General features: G+C 38.8%; 1 protein-coding gene across 6 annotated transcripts in view; it reads left to right on the top strand.

Annotated features, from left to right (window-relative positions):
• Positions 1 to 27,597, top strand: part of AFF2 (AF4/FMR2 family member 2) — a 559,096-nt gene that overhangs the window by 354,757 nt on the left and 176,742 nt on the right. For all 6 annotated transcript variants that reach the window (XM_031945005.1, XM_031945002.1, XM_023506974.2 and 3 more), the window contains one exon: positions 21,557 to 21,601. In XM_031945005.1, coding sequence (XP_031800865.1) covers positions 21,557 to 21,601 — 45 coding nt within the window. The remainder of the gene's footprint in view (positions 1 to 21,556; positions 21,602 to 27,597) is intronic.

Below are 27,597 nucleotides of genomic sequence, written 5' to 3' on the forward strand. Positions count from 1 at the left end.
GGAATAAACAAGTTGTTTATTATTTTGGCAATGGCGATGGTGGTAGCAGTGTTTCGAACTGATTTGTCCCCAACTTCCAGGTTTGTCTTTAAAAAATAAACCGTGTAAACAAACCCAGATAAAACAATTGATGGGAATCCTTTCAGATACTAAGCTGGTGTGACAGGTGCATGTGCTTGCCTCTTGGGCCTTGGGCCTGCACGCAGAGTACTGTGGATTTACCAATACATACCTCAAAAGAAAAAGACAAAAGGAAGTGAAGAGGATTCACTTGCATATGTTTTAGAAAAGAAAAAAGGCATTGCTGGTGTGTGATGAGTTGTTGGAGAGTTGCAGTCAACTGACTAGTGCTTTTATGAGAATTCCAAAGAGTATTCTTGAATGGATAGCTCCAGGCTGCTCTCTCGCATCTATAACACTCAACTGATACCATTTGGTTTTCAAGGCAACTAGAAGAAAATATTGTGCAAACCAGCATCCTACAAAGGTGAAGGGAAAAACTTGCATCCAGAAAGTTCTTTTATGATCAGAAAACACAGGGGCTCCATGCTTACTGTCTGGCTTTGACACATGGAATAACGCCTTAAAGTTTTGTCATCTGGGAAAGAATCTGTTTCTCCTTGTCAGCCATGGAGAACATAACAAGGTGGAGTCTGTTGTTGTTGTTGTTGTTGTTGTTGTTGCTGCTGAGTTTTTTGTCATTTTCTTTTTGTTTTTGTCTTTCCTCCAATTAAGAGTTTGGTTTTGTAGTCCTCACATAGGCTACAACACTCTTCCAAGAAATCAATGGGAGTTCAATGATGCCATAAAGGTGGCAGGATTGGGTCTCAATATGGTATCATTTCTCTTTCCACCAACCAGTCAGAGCCCTGTTCTTTCTGTCCAGCAGAATGCGAGATGCTGATATTTGCAGATTATATCCAAAGAAAATTAGTTCTTTGAGGTGCTATTTAAGAATGCTTCAATTGAACTTTCTGTTGAGTTGTGCTAAACTACCAAGGGAAAGGGAAAGAGGGTGTATCTAGGTTATTGACATTTGGAAGCCAAAAGGGTTTGTGGTCATTATATAAAGTCTGAAAAAGCATAGCCCTGATTTACAGATCAGACTAGAAAGAGTCTTTCTGAAAGATTTTGAAATTTGTGGCTGGTGATAAAAATGGTCTAGATTTGATAAAATTCCTCGAGTCAACAGATGTGATCATCAGTTATAACCAGGACTAGAATCTGGATTTTCTGACTAGTGTCCTTTTTATACCACACTGCCCTTCAGCTGTCAAAGTGTTTTCGTAAGTTCTTCATGTTGGTTAAAAGTAATCATCTTTAGGAAAGCAGAAAACAAAAGCCCAGACCAGTTCTCTGGTTTGTGCCTGAAGGAGTACCAAGCTCCCAATTCAAAGTGAGTGCTTGGAGCCATTTTGAGCTGATCATAATTGCTAAAAACTTTGAACAAAGGGAAAGAGATGTTTAAATATTATTTTTAAAAATAATTTAAAATACAATGTAAATAAAATAATTTTAAAATATTACTTATTTGACATTCTTTTATTTTTCCATTTTTCCTCCTTCCTACCCCTTTCACCATCCTTTGAGATGGCAAGCAATATGATATCAATTATACATGGGAAATTATAAAAACCTATCAAATTGCTTGCCTTCTATACGAAGAAGGAGCTCAGGAAGGGAAGAAAAGATTTTGGAACTCGAAATTTTTAAACTGCATTTTTAAAATTGCCTCTGTCTGTAATTGGTGGAAAAATAAAATATTTTCAAAAGCCAAAACTTAACTGACATCAGCTATACTTGTGAAATCCTGAAAAACCTATTTATATTATACATAGTTCAAAAAAAACAAGAAAAATTTAAGAAGTGAGAAAATTATAGTTCTGTTTGCTTTCATAATTTCTCTCCCTGGAGGTAGATAGCATTTCATTAACAAGAGTCCTTTGTAATTGGAATGCCAAAGCGCCTTTGGAGTAACCATGCAATTGTCATTGAATTGATCAGATAAGCCGAGTCTTTCTCAATTGATCATCATAATATTGCTATCATAGTACACTATGCTCTCCTGGGTCTTCTCACTTCACTTTACATCAGTTCATATAGTTCTTGTGATGTTTTTCCCCCCAAATCACCCCCCTCATCATTTCTTATAACATAACATACTCCATCACAGTCATATGCCAAAAATGATTTAGCCATTCCCCAAATGATTGCCATCCCCTCAATTTCCAATTCTTGGACACCACAAAAAGAGCTTCTATAAATATTTTCTGTGCATAGGTGTCCTTTTCCTTTGGTTAGTTTGGGATATAGGTCTAGTAATAGCATTGCTGGATCAAATAGTATGTATAGTTTATAACTTTGGGGGCTTAGTTCCAAATTGTATGTAAAGAGTTTAACTTAAATGAGTCCCTAAAATGTCCCTTTTGTGTTTACCTTTTTATATTTCACAAGAGTCTTGTATTTGAATGTCAAATTTTCTATTCATCTGTGGTCTTTCAGTCAGGAGTGCTTAAAAGTCCTCCATGTTATTAAGTGTCCATTTTCCCCCTGAAGGATTCTATTCAGTTTTGCTGGATAGGTGATTCTTGCTTGTGATCCTAGTTCCTTTGCCTTCCAGAATATCATATTCCAAACCTTTCACTCCTCTAACATGATGTGATCCTGACTGTGGCTTCTCCCCAACAAAGGCCAATGATAACGCAAATGTCAGTAGACTTGTAAGAAAACAAAAAAACAAAAAAACCGTCATCTCTGTATCCAACCATCCCCAATTGTGAAGCTAATGCAGATTTTCAGAAATTTGTCAAAGAACTTTAGCCAGGGCTCATCTATCAGGTTGTCACTGAATTTTATCTATTTTTTTTTCAAATACATGTTTCATCTGTTTGAATCCAAGAATTCACAGGGCAGTTTAAACCTTTTAAGTTTCTTTTTAGTTTTCCTTGAGTACATTTCGTTCATTTATTTGCCTCTGCAAAAAGAACTACTCTATGAATTATCCTTCCTTTTAGCTGAGACACTTCTTTTGGTTTCATTTTTGAGCAAGTCAGGATAACTAGGATTGTGTTTCTCTTGGACGAGGGTAATGGTGATCCTGATCTTCGAGTAAGGATCTCACATTTCAAAGACCAACCAAAAAATATATGGATTCGGACCTGTAAAATGAGGGAACTGAAGAAGATGACTTCCATGTTCCCTTCCCCTTTCAATGTGTCATTCTATGAATTATGGGGTTTTTTTTCTTGGAACCCTGGTACAGTCTGTTGAATCCTATGACTAGACTCCTTCTTAGAATCATGTATTAAATGCATAAAACATAGGATTACATAATCATCAAAATCTGTTTGTAAAAATAAAATTATGGAACCCAGGGTAACAATCCTTGCTATGAATACTGTTATTCTTAATCCTTTCAACCTGTGCCCTTTTTTGCTACCACTCCTTTGCTGTGCAGTATTGTACTAAGGGCATCAGGATGGAGCAGGGGAAAGAGGTCTACAGTACTGAGACTGATTTTGTATTTTTTGCTAATGCATTAGCTAATTAACTTTGGCTAAATCAAATTTTGCCAAATTTGTTGGCAAATCATCACTATTGGTAAGCGTTTCAGTAATTAGCTAAGGTGGCTTTCAAAGAGACAGTGTTCTCAAATATTGTTAAGTCTTGATTTTATTTTATCTGTCATCCTCAGAAATACTTTTTTTGGCTGCCCTCATGACTGATTTCAACCTTCTGACAAAGCTGAATAATAATAGGATGCTGGTTTTGCTGGTCAGTTCTTCTTTCACATATTCACTAAATTATATACCTCTTGTAGTGTCCAAATTCATCTTTAAGGAATTATGGGGGAACATAGGTATCGTGAGCACACTAAAAACAAGTAAGTCATCCTTATGTTCTCATTTTTACCAACTTTATTCCATCCAGTCTCTGGTACGTGACCTTATATACATTGAGAAATGTGAGAGAATTGGACCCAATGAATCACATCTGTCAACCTCCATTGTCATGGCAACTGCCTACCATTCTACATCCAAGGTATCCCACACAGCAAGCATTATAATATGAAGCCAGTAGTACTTTTAACACTAGCTATAAGATAATGTATGCACTTGGACTTCAAGAGAGCTATTATTTCATCAAGGTGATTATTTACTACTAGTGCATATTATGACTCCTTTATATACTTCTGTCCACAGTTTAATTGTACCTGAAGAAATCATCAACTGATAGCTAGGCCCCTGATGATGAGCCTCCCAAGCTATGTTTGTATTTTGCTCCTTTTCAAAAAGAAAATCATTGCCTATGTGAATGTCAATTAGAACACCATTCTATAACAGGTTAATAAATAAAGGGCTCTCTTGAGACTCCTAGTAATGGGTTCTTATTGTCCTGCCTCATATTTAACCAAAGTTTGGGTCCTACTATCAGAATTACTTAGGGATGCTTATAGAGATGGATTTGGAAGAAGGTTGTCCCCTTACATCAATATTTCTCCTGATGAATCTTCATAAGGAGTTCTCTGTTACCCTATGTATAACTACAAGCAGGATATGACTAGAAAAATATTTTTATTAAAGCTTTTTATTTACAAAATATATGCATGGGTAATTTTTTCAAACAGTGACCCTTGCAAAACCTTTTGTTCCAAATTTTCCTCTCCTTCCCCCTAGCCTCTCCCCTAGTTGTCAGGTAATTCAATACATGTTAAATATGTTAAAAATACCTGTTAAATCCAATATATATATTATATATATATACATACACACACATATTTATACAGTTATTTTGCTTCACAAGAAAAATCAGATCAAGAAGGAAGAAAAAGAAAAACTGAGAAAGAAAACAAAATGCAAGCAAATAACAAGAGAGAGTAAGAAGGCTATGTTGTGTTCTACACTCTGTTCCTATGGTCCTTTCTTTGGGTGTAGATGGCTCTCTTCATCCCTGAACAAGTGGAACTGGTTTGAATCACCTCATTGCTGAAGACAGCCACGTCCATCAGAGTTGATCATCATATAGTCTTGTTGTTGCCATGTACAATCATCTCCTGGTTCTGCTCATTTCACTCAGCCTCAGTTCACTTACGTCTCTCCAGGCCTCTCTGAAATCCTCCTGCTCGTCGTTTCTTACAGAACAATAATATTCCATAACAATCACATATCATAACTTATTCAGCCATTCTCCTGCTGATGGGCATCCACTCAGTTTCCAGTTTCTTGCCACTACAAGCTATACTATAAACATTTTTGCACATGTGGGTCCCTTTCTCTCCTTTAAGATCTCTTTGAGATATAAGCCCATTTGTAATACTGCTGAGTCAAAGGGTATGCACAGTTTGCTAACTTTTTGAGCATATTCCAAACTGTTCTCCAGAATGGCTGGATCCGTTCACAGGTTCATCAACATTGTATCAGTATGACTAAGAAAATTAAAGTAGTAAGGGGGTTCCTAGAGAATAATAGCTGTAGATCTCTTTACTTAGACATCAAATGAACAAACATTTGTCAAAGCTCTTCTCACAGTATGTAGCACATAATAGAAATCTAGAAATTCTTCTTCCCTTCCCTTTCAGGGCACTTCTGGGAGTAGTAAGGAGAAGAGACTCTTCAATGGTTTCTTTTTTTTCCTTTTTTGTCAGTCCGATTAAATGCTAGTGAATAACCTTAAATGTAGAATAAGCTTTGAAAATCAAGAACTGGGAGGGGAATGACCTGAATTTTCAGAAACAGGGTGTGATGTTTCTAATTCCACTTCTAAAAGAGATGCTGTTAGAAAGGAGGTAAGTTAAACCATTGACAGAAGATCGATTTTACAACAATTTGGGTATATTTCTATGCCCAGGAATTAATGCTGCGTTATTTCGTATCTTTAAATCTTCATTTGTTATATGCGCATTTATCTGTCGTCTTTTTAGCATCTCCAGTTGGCTCTTATAGTACTACCTCATCTCTTCCACCTCTTCTCCCCTTCTTTACACCCACATATGTACACACAACTTTTTTGGCTTAAACTGAGTTTCTTTGAGAATGCTGATAATGAATCCAAAGTTGTGGCTAATTATTGTAGAAGTCAGTTGATTTCCTTTTCTTCTATGATCATTATACTATCTAATCCCATCCTGTGAGAGTATAAATAGTGTACTCTTGGCCACAAAGGAGATATTAATGAGAATAAGCTGCAGATTTAGTGGGAGAACTGAGTCAGTAGTAGGAATGCAATGTACTAGAGAGAAATCTGAATTGGCAGGATATGAGGTTTTTTTCTTCTCTACCTTTGAATCATTTCATGGGGATGGGATGATCATGATCATCCCTTTGCTGATCCCAGTTGTGGAAGTGGTTCTTGGGGAGGGAAATGACAGTGAAGAGAAGAAAGAGGTTGAAATTCACCACATTCACCCAGGTCTTTCTTGACACAATTTGAGATGGAGGCAGTATAACTGTGAGACTATTGAGGAATCAGTTCACAAAGCAGTTGCATGAGAGGAAGATAGCAAACATGTGGAAAATATTGTAGACCTTATTATTACCAAAAAGAGGCAGTCTAGAGTCTATGAACAATTGCCCGACTGTATGTCTCCATTTGTCCTTATTCTTTTTTTTTCAAATTCATCTCCACATGAGTTAAGAAAATCCTTGATGAGGGCATAAGCAGGGAACAAGAACACTTTTGTAAGTGATATTCTACAGTGCAACACATCTTTTTCCCATTTTGTGATTGACTTAAAGATATAGAAAACAAGATTTGCTCATTGGGCTTATTGTTTGTTGAGCATGAAAACGCATTTTATTTGGCAGAATAAAATATCTCCTTAAAGAATATCTTCCAATGGTCTAGCTCTCATATATCAACATCATTCAAGATTCCTTGAAAGCTATATAATACCAGAAATACCCCTTTTAAGCTACCTGCTATTCATAGACATCAAGTGATTCATAAAATGGGAAATAGGTGCTCCACAAAATTGTTTTCAATTGTGATGGAGGAGATCCAGCGCAGAGTTCAAACTGCAGAAAAATTTCCTGTGGATAGTGAAGTCCTTCAGATGTTTTTGATTGTGAGTGACATTGCACTACTTTCAACAAAACCCAGAACATTGAAAAACCTTCCATAGAATATAAACATTTAACCTGACTACAGGAAAGATTGTGTGGAGAAAAATGGCTCTGGGTCTAGATTATACTAGGTGGATCATATTATATAACAGGTAGAGGCCTAATCTATTGAGTCCATGAGTGTGTGCATCAATATCGATACATCGATACAGATGTACTATGAATTGAGATCAAAATTAAATAGTAAGAGAAGAGCAAACCAGATGGCCTTCAGGAATTTACCACATTTCTTTACATGACCCTTATCTCCTCCCTGAAATAAAGACTCTTCTTTTGGTTAACTGTTGTTCTTTTAGTCAAAAATGGAAAGGAAGACAAAAGTCTTTCAAGAATTGGAAATGAGTTTCACATATCAGAGAGGTATTTGGTAGATGGGAGCAGGCTGAAACGCCTAACCAGGGAAGATTTTGGAATAACAAGCATAAAGTGATGTCACCAGGGCAGTGTGTGAGGAGAAAAGATGAAAGGATCATGTGACAAGTATGTGGAATAAGTGGAAGATGACCCAAATTCTTGATGTCAGGAGAAAGCAAGGAAAGTCTGCAGCATGTTGGGTAGCTCCCTAGTAGGAGCCTGTGAGAAGAAATGGACAGAGGCCATGGGTAGGCTTAGACAGTTACTCTCTTTATCATTAGAAGGAACAGCTGGACCATTGAATGCTTTATACATGTTTATTCATGTCTAACCCATCTTATGTTCTCTCCTCTCCCCTCCCCTCTCAATAGGCTGTATGCTTCTTGAGGGCAGCAGTTTTTGTCAGCCTGTATTTCTTTTAATGTTATCTGAGTCCAACAGAGTCTTTTATACAGATATAGAGATTTCACTATTATAGCTCATTACATGGACTGGTATAGGTAGGCCCTCTTTGCAATGTCTGATATTGAAGAGAAGCCTAGAGTTCTCACTGAGAGATTTAGTGCTTAGCCAGTCAGTCCCCAGCCAAGATGTATCCCAGGTGAGACTTGAATTCAGGTCTTGATGATTTTGAAGTCACCTTTCTATCTCTTATACCATACTGCCTTTTGTAATAGGCACTTCCAAAAGAGTTTGTTAGATTGTATTAGATTTCCCTATGCTAAAATTTCCTTTGTATTTTCATTTCCCCTTATTCTTATAGTTAAGATACCACTTAAGATACCATTCTTATTAAGAGCCTAATAAACTGTCATTCAGAATTTAGGGGAACTCACATAGGAAAACTTTCTTAATTTATAGGGTAGATAAAATGACAACCATGAGAATGTTGAGAAAGAAAATTGCAAAATAAATGGTAGACATGTTTTCAGAACTTTGTAGGGTTTGGAATACTGTCTTTTTCTTTTCAAGCCTGGATCATAAAATGTTTTAAGCTTAGTGAAACATATTTTATATTTGTGTCCAACTCCATGTCTTAGAGGTTACTGTGATAATCGCTCTTTATGCTGTACCCCCCGCCAAAAGTCTTCAGAGCATCCACCCAAAATGCCCACTCGGCATAGCCATTTGGCTCTTTTTAACTGGGATGTTATTTTCGATTTTAAAGTCTCCCCTTTCTGATCATTTCCTTTTTATGGAGAAGCACTGTAAAACAGAATCAGTAAATCCTTGAGTAATCCTTAAGAGTGCAATACACATATTGTTAGGTTTATTTATCTTTAGTTAGCATTTTAGGAATCCTAGTCCTATATTGGAGATGGTAATATCTGCCAAGGCCACTTTACTGATTTTCCCTAAAGTGTCTTCCTCTCTTAATACATCAATGTCTCTTCTTTCCTTTTTCTCATGGGGTCCGATAGCAGGTCAGCATTCATGGGTAAAGATGGGTTTTCCTGAAGTGAGCAGTGCCGTAGAAAGTCAATTAATAAGAGCCAGCATCTACTGAGCTATTTGACAAGAAGGTGCTCTTACTGCCAACATTCAGCAACTCACGAAAACGGTCACTATTGGAAATCAGGTTTCGACTTTCTGCCCTGGGCTGCCAAATGTAGTATAGTCGAAAATGCTAAAAGGTAGCTGAACTTTGAATGATAATTTCAATGACTGTCTAGTGAAAAGGATTAATGCCTAATCACTGCACCTCTGAGGCTTACAGTTGCTCACAGGAGAGAAAAAATATGTTTGGGCTGACAGTTGAAAAGGTCGTTCATGAGCTGATGTCAGTTTCTAGCCAAATCCCAAATCTGGACTGCTACGAAGATTTAGGAACTGTTGTGTGATTCTTTTTTTTTTTTTTTCATCTTTTCAACCAACTGAGACATCACCAGATCTCAATAGAAATGGTGATGCTTTTTCACTTCGCTGGGCAGATACTCTAGTCACTGAAAGATGATGTTAAGGTTACCATCATAAACCTTTTTGCTATGAAGTATAAGTAAGGCAGACGCTCGATGGCTCTGAATGATTCAGAATCAGATTAAAATGCCGTTGGGAAATATTGAATGAAATAAACTATAATAGAAGATAGATAATGAATAATGTTAGTATGTGGTTTTCCGAGACACTACATGGCCCCTAGGGATTCTTGTATCCAGTTTAGGGGCTCCCATTTTTAATTGAGTTTGACATCACTGATGTAGTTCCTTCATCTAAGAGCCATATTGCTCTTACTTTCAACTGGATGACAGCCACTAATTTGGGATCAAAGAAAGACAAGGTACAGCTTTGAAATTAACTTGCCTTTTTGGACTGTTTTCTTTTCCCAGTTGCAGAATTCTGCAAACAGAAGTAAGAATAACAAAAATCTCCTGAGAAGCAAACAAAAAAAGACCTCCTTAACCTATTAGAAGATACAAACAAACACATTAGGGATATTCTGCAAAGTAGCTTTGGTAGATAAACATTCCTACCTCCATAAAACAGGAAGCTCTTAGTTTTTATTGTGGTTCTATGGGACCATTCTATGATGGAGCTATAATGGAGAAGGCTCAAAAGGTTTAGCTAAAGCAAGGAACTTCCTCTTGAGATCCCTCATAAGTAGGTATTCTGGAGAGGGAAACTTTTTCCCCAAATTTCTGCTGGCACCTGGTTGTTTTTCAAGAGTGTTGACCAAAGTGGATTTTAACATCACTGATATTCCATGATCAGAACAAGAATTTGAATCTTGCTGGGCTCTTGATTGGTTTTGCACAAACCATTCACGTGACTCAAATAGCAAGATTTAAACAAGGTTCCCATGCATATGTTCTAATAATTAGTTAACATTCAGGTATCATAAAATATAGTGTGCCATATATTGTCCCTCTTTTCCCTTCAGTGTACAGTACAACATAGTCCAGGTAACATCTCAAATTTGACATCGACTTAATTCCATTAAAATATGTTTTTAGCATTTATAGTGCTATGGGTTTATGTGGTGTCAACTAACTTTCCAGAGAAGCACTACTCTGTCTCCTTTAGAAAAATCAAAATGATTTGGTGTTCTTTACATTGTTTTGCTATTACCTCCTAATCGATCAATAAGCATTTGTTAAGCACTTTTAGTTAAGCACTCTAGGTGCTAGAACTAGAAAGCCAAAATGAAATAAATGTTCTCTGCCCTTTAGATTGCAATCTAACAAAAGGAGAAGGCCCATGTGTGCAACACACACACACACACACACACACACACACACTCACTCACTCCAAAAAAGATAAAGGGATGGGAGAAGGGATGCTATGATTAGGTAAGGTCTCATAGATAAGGTGGCACTGTTAAGAGGCAGAGCTGAGGAGGGAGCATAGCCTATTCATGGGGAGGGGGCAGGAAGATAGGGGTAAGAGTGGATAGAAGAAGGCTAGTTTGGCAAATGTGTGATAAGCTAGCAGGGCAAGTTAGAACCAGATTGTGAACGGCTTTAGGAGGGAAACAGAGTTCATAGTTGATCTTGGAGGTAATAAGGAGCTAATATTGAGAAAGGAAATAAAGTTGAAAATTGTGAGTTGAAGAAAAGGGTATGGATGTCAGAGATGTTTTAGAAAGATGAGGAACTATAAACTGCTTAGATGTGATACTGCCCCCCCCAATATAACCATCCTTTATAAGAAAACAATACATTTAAGCAAAATAAACCAACGTATTTGAATTTCCTGCCTATAGTTTTTCACCTTCTACTCAGAGGAAGAGGGGCAATATTGTCCAATATATGTATGCCCCGATAGAGGCTATTTCTTGCAATCTCCATCTTTATATACGTATGTGGACAGAAATATTCTCCAATAAAAGCTTTAGGTCAGTCTTCCAGTTTTTCACAAGCTATTTTTTTGTGGGCAAATACATTCTCTTCAGTTTTAGAAGCAGTTATTAAGCACCTACAGTATGTCAGACACTGGGTATAAAAAGCCAAAATGAAGAAATGTCTTTCCTAGACAGTGGCAGACTTATAAGCAAATATATAGAGTAAATGCAAATGAATTTCTTGGAGAGAACATTAACAGTAGGGAAGGGGGAGGAGAAATGAGATAAGAAAGTGCATCCTGTAGGAAGTATAGCTTGAGCTGGCCCATAAAGGATGCTAAAAATTCTAAGAGGGTACAAAGCAGGAAGGAAAAGCATTTCAGGCATGGGGTGGGGCAGCCTATAGGAAAGGATAGAGGCAGGAGGCAGGATGGCAAAGTCAAACAGGAATGAGGCGCAGATCACAAGTAAGACAGTAGCTAGGTAGCTAACAGCTGTAGGGGGTAAAGCCTGTTGCCTGTGAGCTGTTATTTATATGAGAACAAAGTGGTAATTTTGCAAACTATCACATCTCAAAGATGGGACCATCTTCATAGTAATAAAACTATTACTCTGTAACTGTTTACTTATCAGGAGGCTGTTGGATGATTGATGACCTGAAAATAGAGGTTATATCTCACTTCATTGGAAATGCAAACGGACTAGAAAATCTCTACCTAGTGGGACATATTTTTAAGTCAAATCAGGCACCTCTGCTGACCTCCTATTTACATTTCTTTGAGAAGGAAAAAATCCCATAAAAGCTATCAAGAAATACATTTCACAGCAGGCAAATTAATTGGTTTTCCAGTATTTGAAGGAAGGGTTTGTCCAGTGAATGGTGCCATTTAGAGGCAGAAAATTATTGGCTTATTTGTTATTGGATAAAAGGGAAGGGAAACATTTTGTATCCGGAAGTTTTAATGTGTTTAAAATCCTCATTAGGGATTTATGGACATTCTTGCTTAGCCTATTGCCTCATTAATTTGAAACTAAATAGTTATTTCTGTGTTTCAATCTCTGTTCTTTTCCTTCTTCCCCAAAAAACCCCTTTTCTTTAATTAGATCTTGCATTAGAATTGGGTCTCTACACTATCTGGAGATGGGGAATTAATTAATGAGATTTATAAATCTAATGGAAGTGAGTTATTCTATCATTTCATAGTAGGGAGCTGTTAAGCCACATGAGCAGATCGAAGAGATTTCAGGAGAGGAAAAAAATGGTAACTTCCCAGGATAAATTGAGCAGTGCTACTTGGCATTAATAGATAAAAGTATTTTAATTAGAGTTAAAAACTAATTGGGGAGATAGTGAGGAGTCTCTTGCCATTCAGCTGGTTTGCTCTTTACAATTCTCACTCTCAGAGTAAAAGGCAATTCTAATTCCATTTATGTGAATAGCCTTGTCATTGGATGGCATTTGAGCCGGGCTTCGAGTGGCGGTTTACGAGGGCAGTGAGTGTAAAACTGAATTCTTGAGTTGAGAGCAGAAGCTCCCAGTCATTGTGAATATTCATCCTCCCTTGCTTTTTTGTCCTCATTGTTCTTACAGATTTTACTGATTTGTTTTGTTTTGTTTTTATTAACAGACCTTACTGGAGAGATTCCTTGCAATAAGCCCCTCCTTGTATTAAGTTCAAACAACTAAACCAAGTTAACTGACATAATGATGGCTTATGTGACAACAGTCTGTAGCTGTAGGGACCCATAGCTGTACCAAAAGGAAGGAAGGGAATTTCCTTTTCTGTTTTCTGGGGCCAAGAAAAGTCATTGCAATTACAGTGTGCAACCTCCATTTAGAGATCTTTTCCGATACTCTATTTGAGTCACTGTGTCTATTATTTTCCCTGATGTTTTTACTTCAGTCTCTCTCAGTTCATACAAATTATCCTGTCGTAGATTTAGAATTGGAAGTGAACACAAGGGAAGTGTGGTCCAACCCCTCTCATTTTGCTGCTGTGGAAGCTCAGGTGTGTTACATCACTTTTCCCAAGGTTCTTTGGGTAGGAAGTCTCACTCCTCTGGGGCTACACGTAGCACTCTTGCCCCGTAAGACACTCAGGATTTCCTGAATTCTTCATTGTCTTGGCTTTCTCATAGCATAGCAATATTGTTTTAGTCATATGCTCCAGTCTGTGAAGCTATTTCCCAAATGATTCATACGCACTTTGTGGATCCCACATGATGGTGAGTACTATGAATAGCTGCTGATTGACATAGTTCATGGTGATAGAAGCTCTTATAAATTAAGTAACAATTAAATAACTTATATTTGATTCATCATAATAGCAGAGTTGGAAAGAATGTCATCAGCCAGTCCCTTCTTTTCTGTCCCCAATAGGTGGGCATCTAGCCTTTCCTTGAAGGTGGTATAATGAGGGAAAACCCAGAGTTTCCTAAAGCATCCATGTAACCAGTGGTGGATAGCTTAGATTGGTGTAAGAAGTGTTTTCCTGTATTTAACTGAAATCTACCCCTTTGTTGCTCCTACTCCTCTCCATGGTTCTTGCTCTCTGGAGTCAAGTTTTACTCCTCTGCCATATTACAAGCCTCCAAATACCTGGAGACAACTGTCATATGGACACCACCCCAACTCCCAAATCAATTTCTCCTCTTAAGGTTTCCAGTTCTTTCAGCCTGTCTTTCTATGACATGAACTCTAGCCCCCGCACCATGCTAGGTATCATACTCTATCTCTAACTTTTCGGTATCCTTCTCAGAATATGGTGGCTAGAACCTAACCTAGCATTTCAGATGTGGTCTGACTAGAGTGTGTGTGTGTGTGTGTGTGTGTGTGTGTGTAGGCATGCTTAATAATACATATAAATAAAACACACAGATGGTATATTTGACTATATATCATATTGAGTTAAACTGTAGACTTTTCTGGAGTTACAGCTAAGACTTGGCACAATCTTTCTGTGTCCTTCCCACACCCTACCTCCCAATCAAGTTTCTTGGTGGCTTCTTTCAAACACAGCTAAAAGGAAGAGATCTGTTGGTCATTTTTACAATTTGAGTCATTAACTGGGCATTTTCCAAAGACCATGCTGGTGTCTGGTAGGTAGGATGGGGCATTTGATGAAAGTCCTTTCTTATCCAAAAAACAGATGAAAAATATGATTCAAAGCTATATATTAAAATGATTTTTTTTGCAAATGCATTTAGAGCAATTAATTTGAGACCCCACTATGGCCCTGTAGCTGTGTCTTCAGAAACGATTATAAAAACTGTGAACTGCTGCTCCACCTGGTTAATGAGGAATTCCTTGGGAAAACCAGAACTGCCTTGAAAAACTTGACAAGTCAAGATGTTTTTTCAAAGATAATCACATTTTTAAGTGTTCCATGCTGCTGATCACCTTGATCCTTGGAGATGCTTGCTGAATACAAACTATTGAAAAATCTTTAAAAATAGCTATTCTTTATAATAAAAAGAAACCCCATTTAGCACTTTCAAATCACTGGCCTTTGGAGAGGATTCATTGATTAATCTAGCACTCCCAGACACCCTTGTAGACAGACCCTCTTTGGCTCCATTTAGTTCGCCAATGGGTAACCTCCTGCCCTGGGGCCTGATTTTGCCCTCCCAGTGGTATTGCTCTAATCTCTGCTGCTGTATCCCAGGGGATAATTGCCTTACTATCTGGCTGCTCCTGTTAGACAATTCAGAATGGAGTCTTTTAAGGATTAGAGAGGTTGTAGGACTGTGAAGTGTGCCTAATTGGGTCATCTACATTTCAAAGGGCAGTAGATACACAGGTGAGGACTCCCTGATACCCAGGCTCCCAGTGCTGGTGAAAAGCTACCAAGTCCACCCTACCCCCTTGACCTGGGCTCTCTTCCTCTCCTTGTGTCTCCTTTTCTGCATTTATCTATCTAGCTCTATCTTGTTATCCAGTATTTCTTCTTATCCTTGCATTTCTTTCCCGTTTTCTCTCTTCCCCCCCCCTGTCTCCTTTCTCCTCTTCACCATCCCAATCCCATTCACTCTTAATGGGACAAAATGGGAAAAGAGGAGGGGGCATCTAAAGCAAAAGTCAAAACTAGTCTGGATTGGGTTTGGAATCTTGCCTATGTGATGATAATGTGCAATTGTAGATGTTGGAGCTCACAGGGACCTTAAAAAGCCTTCTCTTTTGGTCTCCTGCCACTGGGCAGGTGGGGAAATATATCCCTGTGAGGCACCTGGTACATTGAACATGTATGTGATGCATTTCTATATTATGATTTTTACAATCAGTTTACGGTTTTATGAGTTGCTGATAATATTATTTGGCATTCATTCTGCCACACTAGTTGATAGCAAGGGAAGGTGAAGTTGAAGATTACTGGGTCAAAGAGACAGTGTGTAGGGTCATAAAACTTCCTGGCCGATAAATTAAAGACCATGTGTGGGAAGCCATGATTTGGCAATTAATAAAAACGGGGTGCTTGGGTCATCAGGAAATTGGTTAGTTCTTTTGGCATTAGTTGCTATGATATCCTGTGATCATCTGGCGGAATTAGCAAAACTATCACACGTATGGAAAATTTCTCAAATATTTTCTTTGTAATTAAAAAATACAAAAACATTCTCTTTCCTGAGATGCCAGTTCACGGATTTGATATTGCAGGTCAGATGCCGCGTTCCAAAGCTGAATGATTTGACTTTAATTTATGCAGCACTATTTTCACACTCTCCTCCTTCTATACTAGATAGCTGGTCTGTCTGTACAGGAGACAGGCACTGAAGTTAATAGAAATGGCAGGAAATTAAGATTTAGTAGCCTAGAGAATTTAATGGAGCCTTGGACAATGGAGCCTTCTGTCACTGCAGGGACTTGAGCTGCAATAGTAGAGGTGGCAAACACATCTCGATGCCTGCTGCCAAGGCTATCTTCTCTAGGGGCCAGAGACTGTGTTTAGTTGCTAAGGGGTCACATGTGGAACTCTTCTCTCTCTGAATCTGTAATGTGTGTGCCCTCACACACCAGCTTTCCTCCTTTCCATGCCCTGTGTCTGGGCTCTAGTCTAGAGAGGCACTTTGAGGAACATGGAGCCATCCTCGGAAACCTTGGGAACACTGCCACATCGGGCAGGCTTCAGGCCTTCTCTTCTCCAGCTTTGACATGCTGTATTAACAGAAAAGAAGAAGGGAGGGAAATGAGAGACTTGCTCAGCCCCCACAGCCAACCTCCTGTGTAGCACATCGACCTTACGGGGACACTGGCAGAGGGGCACCCTGGTCTCCTGGCTTGATATTTTTAATAGCAGGACTGATTGTTCTAGTCACAGGCAGGAGGGGCTGTATATTTCCTATTTAGAACTGGGTTTCTCCATCTCTCCCATGCACATTTGTGTTGATATCTTTTATTTTTATCTTGTCTTCCTATCCAAAATATACCCTTTCTACTCCATATCCAGGGAGGTATTCCCTTGTGATAAAGAAAAAAGAGAGGGAAGGAAACAGTTGCTCCAAACTATACAACACGTCAAGCGAGTTTGATGTATATATGCAATACTTTCTACCCACAATCGCCTACTTCTTCATCTCTGTATGGCCATTGTAAATATGCAACATTTAATTTGAATTTCTCATTCCTTCCATTTAATGTGTTGTATCCAAATGTAAATATTGTTTTCGTATAAGTCTTCCCATTCTTTTCTGTATTCTTTATGTTTCTTTTCTTCCGGTATGTACATATACCCGAATTTGGCATATAATCACATAATAAGTGTTCAATAAATGCTTCTTGGCTGACTAGCCATTTGTGGCTCAATGGATGAAGTGCCAGTCTTGGAGCCAACAAGACCCGAGTTCAAATTAGGTTGTGACTGCTAGTTGTGTGACTCTGGACAAGTTCCTTAACCAGTCCCTCAGTTTCCTTAATTGTAAACTGGGGATAATAATATCACCACCCATAATAACAGCACCTAGATTGTTGTGATGATCAAATGAGATAATATTTTTAAAGCACTTAGTACAGTATATGACATGTGTTGTTCAGTTGGGTCCAACTCTACGTGACCCTGTGTTCTATAGCACGACAATACTGGTCAGGGGCTTATCTTGGCAAAGATACTATAATGGTTTTCCCTTTCCTTCTCCAGTAGATTAAGGCAAACCTAGGTTAGGTGAGTTGCCCAGGGTCACACATCTAGTAAGTGTCTGAGGCAGATTTAAATGCCGGTCTTTCTCTAGGCCCACCATTCTATTCTATTCACTGATCCACTTAGCTGGCACAGAGCAGGTACTTAATAAATACTTATGACCTTCCTGATTCCCCCAATCACTGGGCATCCACATTTTTCTGCTTTTCCAAAAAGTGCTTTTTGAGGTCTCTGGTACTCCCCTCCCTCCATCTTTGCCATCTCTATTTTATATTCCTTCAATGCTTAGTAGTAGGATCTCTGATTCAAAAGAAAGAGGCATTTAGGTTACATTCTTCACATAATTCCGAGTTACTGAAAAGAATTCCAAGCCCAATTTACAGGTCTTCCAGCAGCATCTTATGGGATCTTTCTTTCTGCTCCATTCTATTTCCTTCTTTAATCTTAGACCCTTTGGGGGATTTACAATGAAATTTCAATTGTTTTGATTCATATTTCTTTCACTCTGAATGATTTGGGTTTTTTCAATCACATAATAGATATTGATTGTCTGTGTGATAGATGTTGCTACCTCGGGATAATGCAGATGGAGCACTGGGCTTGAAGTTAGGAAGAGCTGAATTCAAATCTTCCTTCAGACACTAGCTGTGTGACCATGGCCAAATCGGTTAACAACTGTTTGTCTCGGTCCCCCCAGCAGTAAAATGGACATGATGACAATACGTACCTTTCAGGGTTGTTGGGAGGATCAAATGAGGTATTTGAAAAACACTTTTATAATGCCTGGTACATAGTAGGCACTATATAAAGGTTGATTCCCTCCCTCCTCCAGCCCCACTTTTGCTCCTATTACAATGGATGTGCCCGCTTCTTGTGGCTCCTTATCTCTAAAGTTCTCAGTGTTCATGTGTAAGAGTATAGGATGATTATTCTCCGGTTTTAAATGGAGTCTAGTGACCATTTGTCCAGAAATACTGAATTTCATAGTAAATACCATCTCTTCTTATGCTGAGGGCTTTTGTGGATAAATATAAAATTGGACAAACACTGTACCGTAGCTATTGTGAATTTTTTGTTTATTTGGAGTTATATTACCGGAGGCCTTCTAGCTGCGTTTTAAGTAACATAACTTACACTTCAATCATAAGTTCATGAGCATAGAAGGGAATATTGGAGCAAGACTTAAGTTTTTGTGAGAATTGACTGGCAGTCTTTTAGCAGTCCAGTTCCGTAAATGTTCCTGCTGATGAGGAAATCCTAAAATTTAGGGAAACTAAGATTTAATGGCATGTAATTCCACTTTTACAAATGATCACTCAGAAGACTTGAAATACTGATGGCAGCTGAATTTGAGTGTCCTAATATTACTTGGTTTTCCATCTTCTTAGACATTACATAGCTTATGTGTCTGGGGAGGAGTCTCAATTTACTTATTAAATAAATGTGACAGTTTATGCTAGAAAATGTTCATAGTAATTATCTACTTATGTGAGTTTGTGTTAGGGATATGGTGGAACTATGATTGGACCTGAAAGGATGCTACTCAGTGTCATTGAGGCCTCTTGATTGAAACCAGGGACCTATTTGTCATTAGACCTCAAAGTACAGAAAATGAGCATTGTATCTGTATTCTGAGGACTCTGGTTTAAGTCCTGTCTTTGTCATTTAATACCCGGGGCCTTGGACTAGTCCTTTTACCTTAGTCTCCCTGCTTATATAAAGATGAGAAAACTGGTGCAGATGATTTCTGAGTTGCTTTCCAGCTCTAAAATATGATCCTATCATTTGGTGAACTTACTGTTTCTGGACATTTCTTAGAGTAGTCTTTGTTCTAAAATAAGATGGCATATATTTGCTTTGTGCTTTGCAAATGACTCCAAGTAAGGGGACTGCGAGATGATTTCTGAAAATAGCCTTGCTCCCTTAGAAATTCATTAATAGCAGTGTACTCAAGGACTCACGTTGATCTCCTTGGTAATAACCATGTTGTAATAATTATTCTTTTAACGTTTTATATTAATCTAAATGTTGTCTATTTAACATCATATGCTGCTTATGTCTCACCGCCAAAATCATCATCTCCTTGATAATCCTATATTACCATAATCACCAAGACGTATAGTCCAAACTGATTAATTCCCAGATGATTAAAGCATCCTCTCCAGGTCCTCTATTATTAATTGAATATTTGATGATGGAAAGGCACTTGCTATCACCAGGGAGCCTGACTATTTGACAAGCTGTACAATTATCATCAGACCTCTTCTCCTTGGGTGACATCAATCGAGAAATATCTACCGGGCGCCTACATCTCCCAACCAGTGGGGTTGATGGGAAACATTGAGGTACCTAAGAAGATAGGCAGGCTCATGTAAGGAATGACAATCAGTGCTTCTCCCATCAGCTGATCATTGCCTGGGTATGTTTATCCCCTGCTATGAAGGCTAATCTGAAACTAGGAGAAAAAAAATGAAATTCCCATCTTTTCAGTTTCTTCAATAAAAGTCAAGTGAACAAGCATCTTGGCACCGTGGGATAAATAGGCACTTTGGGGATTGTTTAGATAATGTTAAATCAGTCAACAAGCATTTGTAAAGCACCTACTACATGCCAGATTTCATGCTAAGTGCAGTTTAGAATTGGGCGGTACCTCAGAAGCCATTTAATCCAATGTCCTTATTGTATAGATGAAATAAGATACGTTAATTTGTCCAAGAGCCAGAAGTTGAATCTCCAATTCCTCTTACCCAAAATCAGAGAGGATTCTTAAGAGACAGGTGGAAGTCCTGGACTTGAGAAGTCAAAATTGGAAACCTGATTCTCATCTGAGCTTCACCACTAATTCTATACTCCCGTGACCTCTATTCAAAATTAAAATGAGGTCTTGAATGAAAATGCTTTCTAGTGGATTGGTGAGATAGATACACAATGATAGAGGTGGTAAGAAATTATATAAAGAAATGAATGGGCTGAATTTTAGCCATGCTACCTTTTTGAAAAATCCAGTGCTGTTTTCCTCCCTTCCCTGTAGGCCAGGAATGAATACATGGGTGGCTACAATGCCTTGAGAGTTGAGTGGAGTTGCATTCGTTGTGGAGTAACCCGAACCTAAGTAGGGTTGGAACTTGAGCTTGGCAGAATTGCTTCCTCAAGATAACGGCTATGAGGGTTGGTTTAGAAGCAGGACTGTTGCCCTGGGGGAAGGGGGTTGTCTGTCCAGGAGCTATTGCATCCCTCTGCTCATTGGTGGCAGTTGGTCAGCTGTTATTGCTCCTGGCAATGAGAAAATAGAAGAACTCATGGTATCATTGATATTGAGCTGCATTGGACCCTAGGAGAGGGTGTCACTAGCCCAAGATCACATAAGTAGTAGCAGAAGGGGAATATGAACCCAGGTTTTCCCTGATCATAAGTACAATATTCTGTCCAGCACGCCACGCTGCCTCATCTTCAAATTACATAGCACTTTTGTATTTATTTCCTTTGTGTGTATTTGTTACTTCCCCCAAATTACTTACAGGCTCCTCAAGGGTGAGACATAGTTTCTACCCCATTCATCTTTGAATCTACCACAAGATTTTAACTAGAGTAGGCACTCAATAGATAATCACCGATTGATGTCACAGACATGAAGATTGAGCTGGATGAACTGAAGAGCTGACCCAATATAATTCCAATTTTCTTTCTAATGATCAATTCAGACTCATAGTTCTTTATATTAATATTAGGAAATTGATTTTAAAACTTGGGTGATTGAGAGCCTGATTTGTTCATCAAATGTTCTAATATGAAACTGGCCTGACACCACAGAATAATAGACTGTCAGAGCTAGAAGGGAATAAGAGAGATAATCAAGTCGGACTCTCTCATTTTACAGATGAGGAAAATGAGCCCCTGGAGTGACTTGCCTGGGGTCACCCAGGATGGGGGATATCTGCTGTTGGAAGCCAGGTCTGCTGCCTCCCTCTTGGCCCATTTTCTGCTCCGCTATGGTCCTAGTGTTTTATATTAAATTAAAACAATTGATCATCTGAGTATTGTTATTTTGTATTTCATAGAAAAATACTGATGGCTAACTTTACTTTCTTCAAATATTTCCCTACAGCATAAATAAGATCCAGCCAATTTTTGTAGGAGTGACTAAATTGGATTTTATTTTTTGTTTCTTTCAGATCAATCTTTCTAATGATCCCAGCTGTGTGGAAGACATTTTAAGGGTGAGTTTTTAAATTTTTATTCTTATGATTTATTCCTGTGATCCAGTCATGATGAGGTACACCTGTAATACCTGCTAAAAGATGTCAAGGCTTGGGCTTGGGTGCTACCAGCTGAAGCTGGACTAAAACTTTTTGGATGTCCTATTAAGTATGGTACTAGTATGGTAAGCCCCCAGCAAGAGGGGTCTACCAGACCACCAGAGGAGGTGCAAAGCTTTCATGCTAATCCATAGTAGGATTGGCCTGGGAGTGACTGCTACACATCCAGCCTGGGTAGGAGCCTCATTCTGAAAATAACCGTAACAGTAACAACAACAATAATAATAATAATAATAATAAAGATTTCTGTAGTTTAAAGTGATTAAAGAATTACTAGACTGTTTCAGCAGTGTCATGCCCAGAAACTCCTATCCTGCTTCAATTCCCTTTAGGAGGGTGCTTATGCTTGGCTTCTGTTCCACATTTCCATTCTTCTTCTCTCCCATCACAACCTCTAATCAAGCTCCATTTTTCCATCTCCTAACCAAAGCTCATGTTTTTATGGTTCCTGGTCAGAGACCAGTCTTCCACCTCTCCCTTAGGAAACTTTCTCTGATCAGAACCTTCAGTTTTTGCATTGTCTTCGGCCCATGTCTTCCCTAACTCTTTACTTATCTTCAGTGCTGGTGCATTCTACAGTTTAAATGGGTTCTAACCCTGTGTGAGCAAATGATATCCTATCTGTACCCTAGGGAATAACACTGAAAGGAAAACAAATCCAGTGAACTGGGCCAGTAGGCATCAGGGAGCAAGAAGCCATTTGCCCCCTATTCTGGCATTTTAGGCTAGTTTCTTATCTGTGTTTATCTCTTTTGTCTACTGGGGAAATCCTGTTTCCTGAATGATGCTCTGCATGTCTTTGTGGGGCTTAAAATATGACCGAGTGACCGGCATAATGATTGTATAATGTGTCTCATTTAAAGACCACTTGACAGTTTGTTACAAAACTCTTCCTTATATACCAGCTCCTTTTATTTCATTGGACCTGTTCTGCAGATGAGGAAATTGTAACTTGAAATTGCCTTTTCAGAACTCCATCACACTAGTTGATCTTGGTAGGCAGGAGGGTAGAACATGGTACATACAGTATTCTTTCTGATGCACTCTTAGATTTTCATGAACATTGCATTTATTCCATGCATATTCTTTTAGTACTTCAAAGATCTGTGATATTGATCAGTGTGGGGAATGTGTCCCTTTGACTGACACAGATAGCCAGCCTTCTTGGCCTAGTAATTGTAGCGGATTATAATGGGACTGAAAATTTATCTGCCTTCTAATAACTCTTAAACTTAGACACTTCAGAATTATTAGCTCCAGGCCTATATTCAGTCAGTCAGTCATGTATTAAGCACCTGCTGTATGCCAGGTACTATGTTAGGGGCTGGAGATACCAATATAAAAGTGAAAAAGCTTTCAAGAACCTAGGGCCCCCTCTTCCGTACCACAGTGAGGCGTTGGAGAAGAATTTTAGTGACTTTCAAAATATATTAACTCTATGTGGAGATGCGTGAAGTGTCTATGATCTTGTCAGCTTGGAAGCTTGCCTGTCCCTCGACCGACACAGATCATAATATGTAATTGCCTAAGGAAATAAATTATGGATATATCGAGGCACACACACATAGCTAGTATGTGTCACAGGCAAGATCTGAATCCAGGTGTCTTCTTCCATTCACGTCTAGCCCTATACAATAGGTTATGTTGCCTGTACTCATTAAATGCAAGTAATAGAATATTAGAATAATATAAAGACAGCTATAGTTCACGTACTTGAATATTTTGAAGAATACATGAGAGAATATTCATGAACCAATATAAAGGTTTGTGTTTATGTACGTCCAATGTCCTATTTCCTCAGTTGGGGGCTTCTTCTGTTGAAACAATCAGCGGTTTACTCATGCCTTCAAATGTCATAGAGCTGACTGAAATGGCTTCCCCAAGACAGGTCTTCCTAACTCCACAATCTGCCTCCTAGCTACTCTATCATGCTGCTTGTCATTACATACATTATCATATGTTTACTCCCCAGGAGTTCAAGGAAACACTTCAGCTCCCCTGGGTAAGGCACTGTGTTGGGTGCTCCCACCAGCCCCACTGCCATTCAGTGTTCTCAGAACATTGGGGACACAGTTCTTGCTGCCTATAGGCCAGGTGTGTATCTTGGATCAGCCTAAGGGTACATGGATCACAGATGGGCTATCCACAGCTCCCCTCTATAATCTCTAGGGTCAAAATCTGGATCTGGATGTGCCACATGGGAACTCATCCATTTCCTACTTTCCATAGGGTGATGGTATTTAAACGGCAGCAGATCTTTATTAGGCATTTAATTAGTTTTCTTAATGAAAGGTAAAGCAGGAAAAGAGTGTTTCAAATTAAGAGTTCTCAAATTGATTCCACAGGCTCATCTTAAGTCTTAAAAGCATTCTAAATGCATCCCCAAAACACCTCCCAATTTGTTTTAATTGATATCCTCTCCTTAGGAGGGGCCCAGAGCTAGAGACCTGGCAGCATTGCCACGAAATTTGGAGAGCTTGGAAAACACCTGTCAAACTATTGGAATAGCCACTTCCAGTAGCAAAATGTCATTTATAACCCCAGAGAAAAGGCACAAGTCATCCTAATATGTTTAAAAGAGATAGCACCCCCTTGAGAAAAATAACAAAAGTTCTTGTTGTACTTGAAAGAGAATTGAAAGGAAGGGCTTGTTTAAAAAAGAAAGACTATAAATTGTATGGAATTCTTGTTTTGACAGTACCACTAATTGATGTGCCCTCTTTTTGACAGCTCAGTTGTTTAAGATTTATTTCCCCATGCTTAGAGCGGCAATGCGCTCGACACTACTATGGTCCAGATTTCCAGTCTAGTTCTTAACTTTTTAAGTTTTCCCAGTGACACTTAGGTCCTGAACTTCTTTGCCTCCATGGCTTAGTGTCTGAGCAGATAAAGGCTCTGGCACTCCCAGCATTTCCTTGCCAGCCAGCTATTGACATAGGTGTCTTTCTGATTCTGCTCACTCTTGTTTCTCTTTCTTAACTTCATCTCTAATGATCGAGTTGAGACTGGTCTCTTTTCTGTATCCATCTTGTTGTCATAGATGTCCGACCATTTCTTGTTTCCTGGATGGAAGCTATATCGTGTGGTATCTTAAAAAGAGCAAAGAACAGGAATTCAGATTCCATGGGTTCTGCTTCCTGTTTAATGGCAAAAGGCCTCTAAGCAAGTTAAGCAGAACCTGAGTTTCCTTAGCTTTAAACTGGGTATGATAAACACTGCCATGTTTACTTTTGGGGGTTTTATGGAGATCAAAAGGGATAATAGAGCCAAGTGCTTTGAGATATATCTAAAATATCATACAGCTGTCAAGGATTAGAAAAGGGATCACATTCAAAATCTTTTTTTTTCTTTGACAACAGGGTCTTATCTAGTGTTTCACATTAATTAAAACGATGGAGTTTTTCTTTTAAGCTCTAACTTCCTTTTAACACCCTTGCTACTTCCTCTGAGTTAGCCAGTTTTTTCTCCAGCCTCTTTTTTGTCTTTTTCCATTCAAGCTTCTGTAGGTTTGATCCCATTGCAATAAAAACTATGACAAGAAAAATTAGCATGATCTAAATGGTGCTTCTGGCAGCAGCCTGCTCATATGAAGTAATTTTTTTTTAGATAAATCCACAATTCCCATTCACTCAATGAATGTGGATAATATCTTGGAGTTCAGGGTCCCTGGACTGAGTTATAACCCTTCTTCTTTGCCATTCCTTAGACTCTGCCTCACCTTCCACTTTCTTTACCTCAGAGGATTAAAAGCTGACAAGGATTTTTAAAGAGCAACCTGCATAGGAGAGGCTCAGAGTGGATGATTTAGCCAACATAGCCAGCAGCAAAGCCACTTTGGGGCCTTGCAGAAAGTTTACCTAATTCACATCTAATAGCCTCAGACCCACATTTTTAAATTAAAACAGGCGTATGATGTCTTTTACCAGTAACAAGCATCAGACATCTCTTGTTTATTCTTTTATCTTGGATAATCAGGATCAAACACTGACTTCCAGTTAAGTCTCTAATCCCCTCCAGCTCCTAGTACCTTGCTTCCCCCCTCCCCAACTGGGATTGATTACCTTGTATCTATTTTCCTAGATATTCAAACAATTCATGTTTACACAATGTCTCTTTTGACCTGGGCCTAGATTATAATCTCCTTGAGGGTTGGACTTGTTTCCCTTTTGTTTTAGGCACCAAGATTAGTGCCTAGCATTTAGCAGGTTAATAAATCATTGTTGCTTATGCGACTTGCAGTCATCCTCCTTACTGAGTTCTTTCTTCTTCTTCTTCAAGGCCCTGCTTGGGTACCACCTGTTGCATAAAACCTTTCCTCATCCCCCAGCCACAAGTGCTGTCTCCTTCCATGAGGATTTCCCAAATGCCACCTTGATCTTTCATCTGCCTCTTATCCCTTTCAACCCAATGTTGCATCTTGCTTCTTAGTGTACTTGACCTACCTTTCTGTAACTCCTCAAGAATAGGGGCTGGATTTGTTTTCAACATTGTATCTCCATATCTTCCATGTAGAAGGCACTTCATTCAAGTCGATTGTTTCATTGAAAGCCATTTGTTTCTTAAATGCGAAAATAATTTTCCACCAGAAGGAGGAAGAGAAGGATTATAAGAATGTTGTGATTCTAGCCATAGTTGTAGCCTTCGTAATTTAAAAGATTCAGTGATGTCCTTTTTGGGATAGGCCTATGAGCATAGATCCCAAGTCTTCCACATCATGATTATGATCTCTATCACATACTCCCGTCCCTAAATCAAACATCCGCTAGGGGTGATACCTTCTGATGATGATCATCTCCAAACTTAGCCAGCCTGGTCCAAACATGACTGACATACAGTCTGGCAATGGCCCTCTACTTGGAGCCCCTTCCAGTTTGGTAAGTCCTGTCACAGCTTGCTCCCCACGGACCTATGGTAGAACAGTCTTCTCCACCTTGGGTCCACTTTGATGGAGTGGAGGAGAGGGCCAGTGGAGGCTGCAATTTTATAACATCAAAAGACTCCTCAGCTGCTCCTGTCATGATGGCAGTGATAGTAGTAACAGTTTTCTTGACTCCCACAGTTTTTTGGTAGGTTTTGGGCTGTTCTTTTGTGGAAGAGTTAAGACAGGAAGAATATCAACTCTGGCACTGAGGAGATTGTCCAATTCCTGGTTTTTTGTGCACTAACATTACTTGTTCCTGAGGAAGTATTTACTTTAAAAATAACAGCAGCTATTATTTCAACCTCTTACACAGGCAGAATTGCAGGTACATAATTGAAGTTTCATTTCTTTTATTTTTGCTATGGAACAGATTGTGTTTCCTAGTAAAGCACCTTCAGGAGTTGATAATTTTACGATGAAACATCTGTACATGCAATTCACTGTTTACGGGGAAAACAGGAAGCTGCTAACTAAGGATTAGGAAACATGATTTGATGAACTGTATCTGCTTGCAGATTTCCTTCTGCCATATGGAATAGGTTGGTAAATATCGAGATGGCTACCCCCCTCATTGGTTATGGTATTTCTGTATTTACAACACTCTAAATGATAGTGATTCTACTTGATAGTTTTATTTTTTCATTTGTGCTTTTAAAACATGGCGGGAACTTGCCATGTGATGACATACCTGCCACATACTCTCTTTGCTATCATCACTTTGAAAAAGGAAACAAATAAAAAACTCAGGGGGAAAAAAAGATTATCAAAGAGCAAGGTCTGTCAGATACCTAAATCAGTATTATTATTATTATTATAAAATAAGGCTGAAATTGGAATCCTATGAATCAAGGTCTCTGCAATTCACTTAATTGGAATCCTCTTCCTGGTGCTCACTCTAATCTCATGTGGGCTTTGAGCCTCCACTAATATCTTCCCACTTATTCATCCTGGTTTGATGACCCCGTATCCTTGAAGG

Source organism: Sarcophilus harrisii, chromosome X (assembly GCF_902635505.1).
Source record: "Sarcophilus harrisii chromosome X, mSarHar1.11, whole genome shotgun sequence".
NCBI classification, from domain to species: Eukaryota; Metazoa; Chordata; class Mammalia; order Dasyuromorphia; family Dasyuridae; genus Sarcophilus; species Sarcophilus harrisii.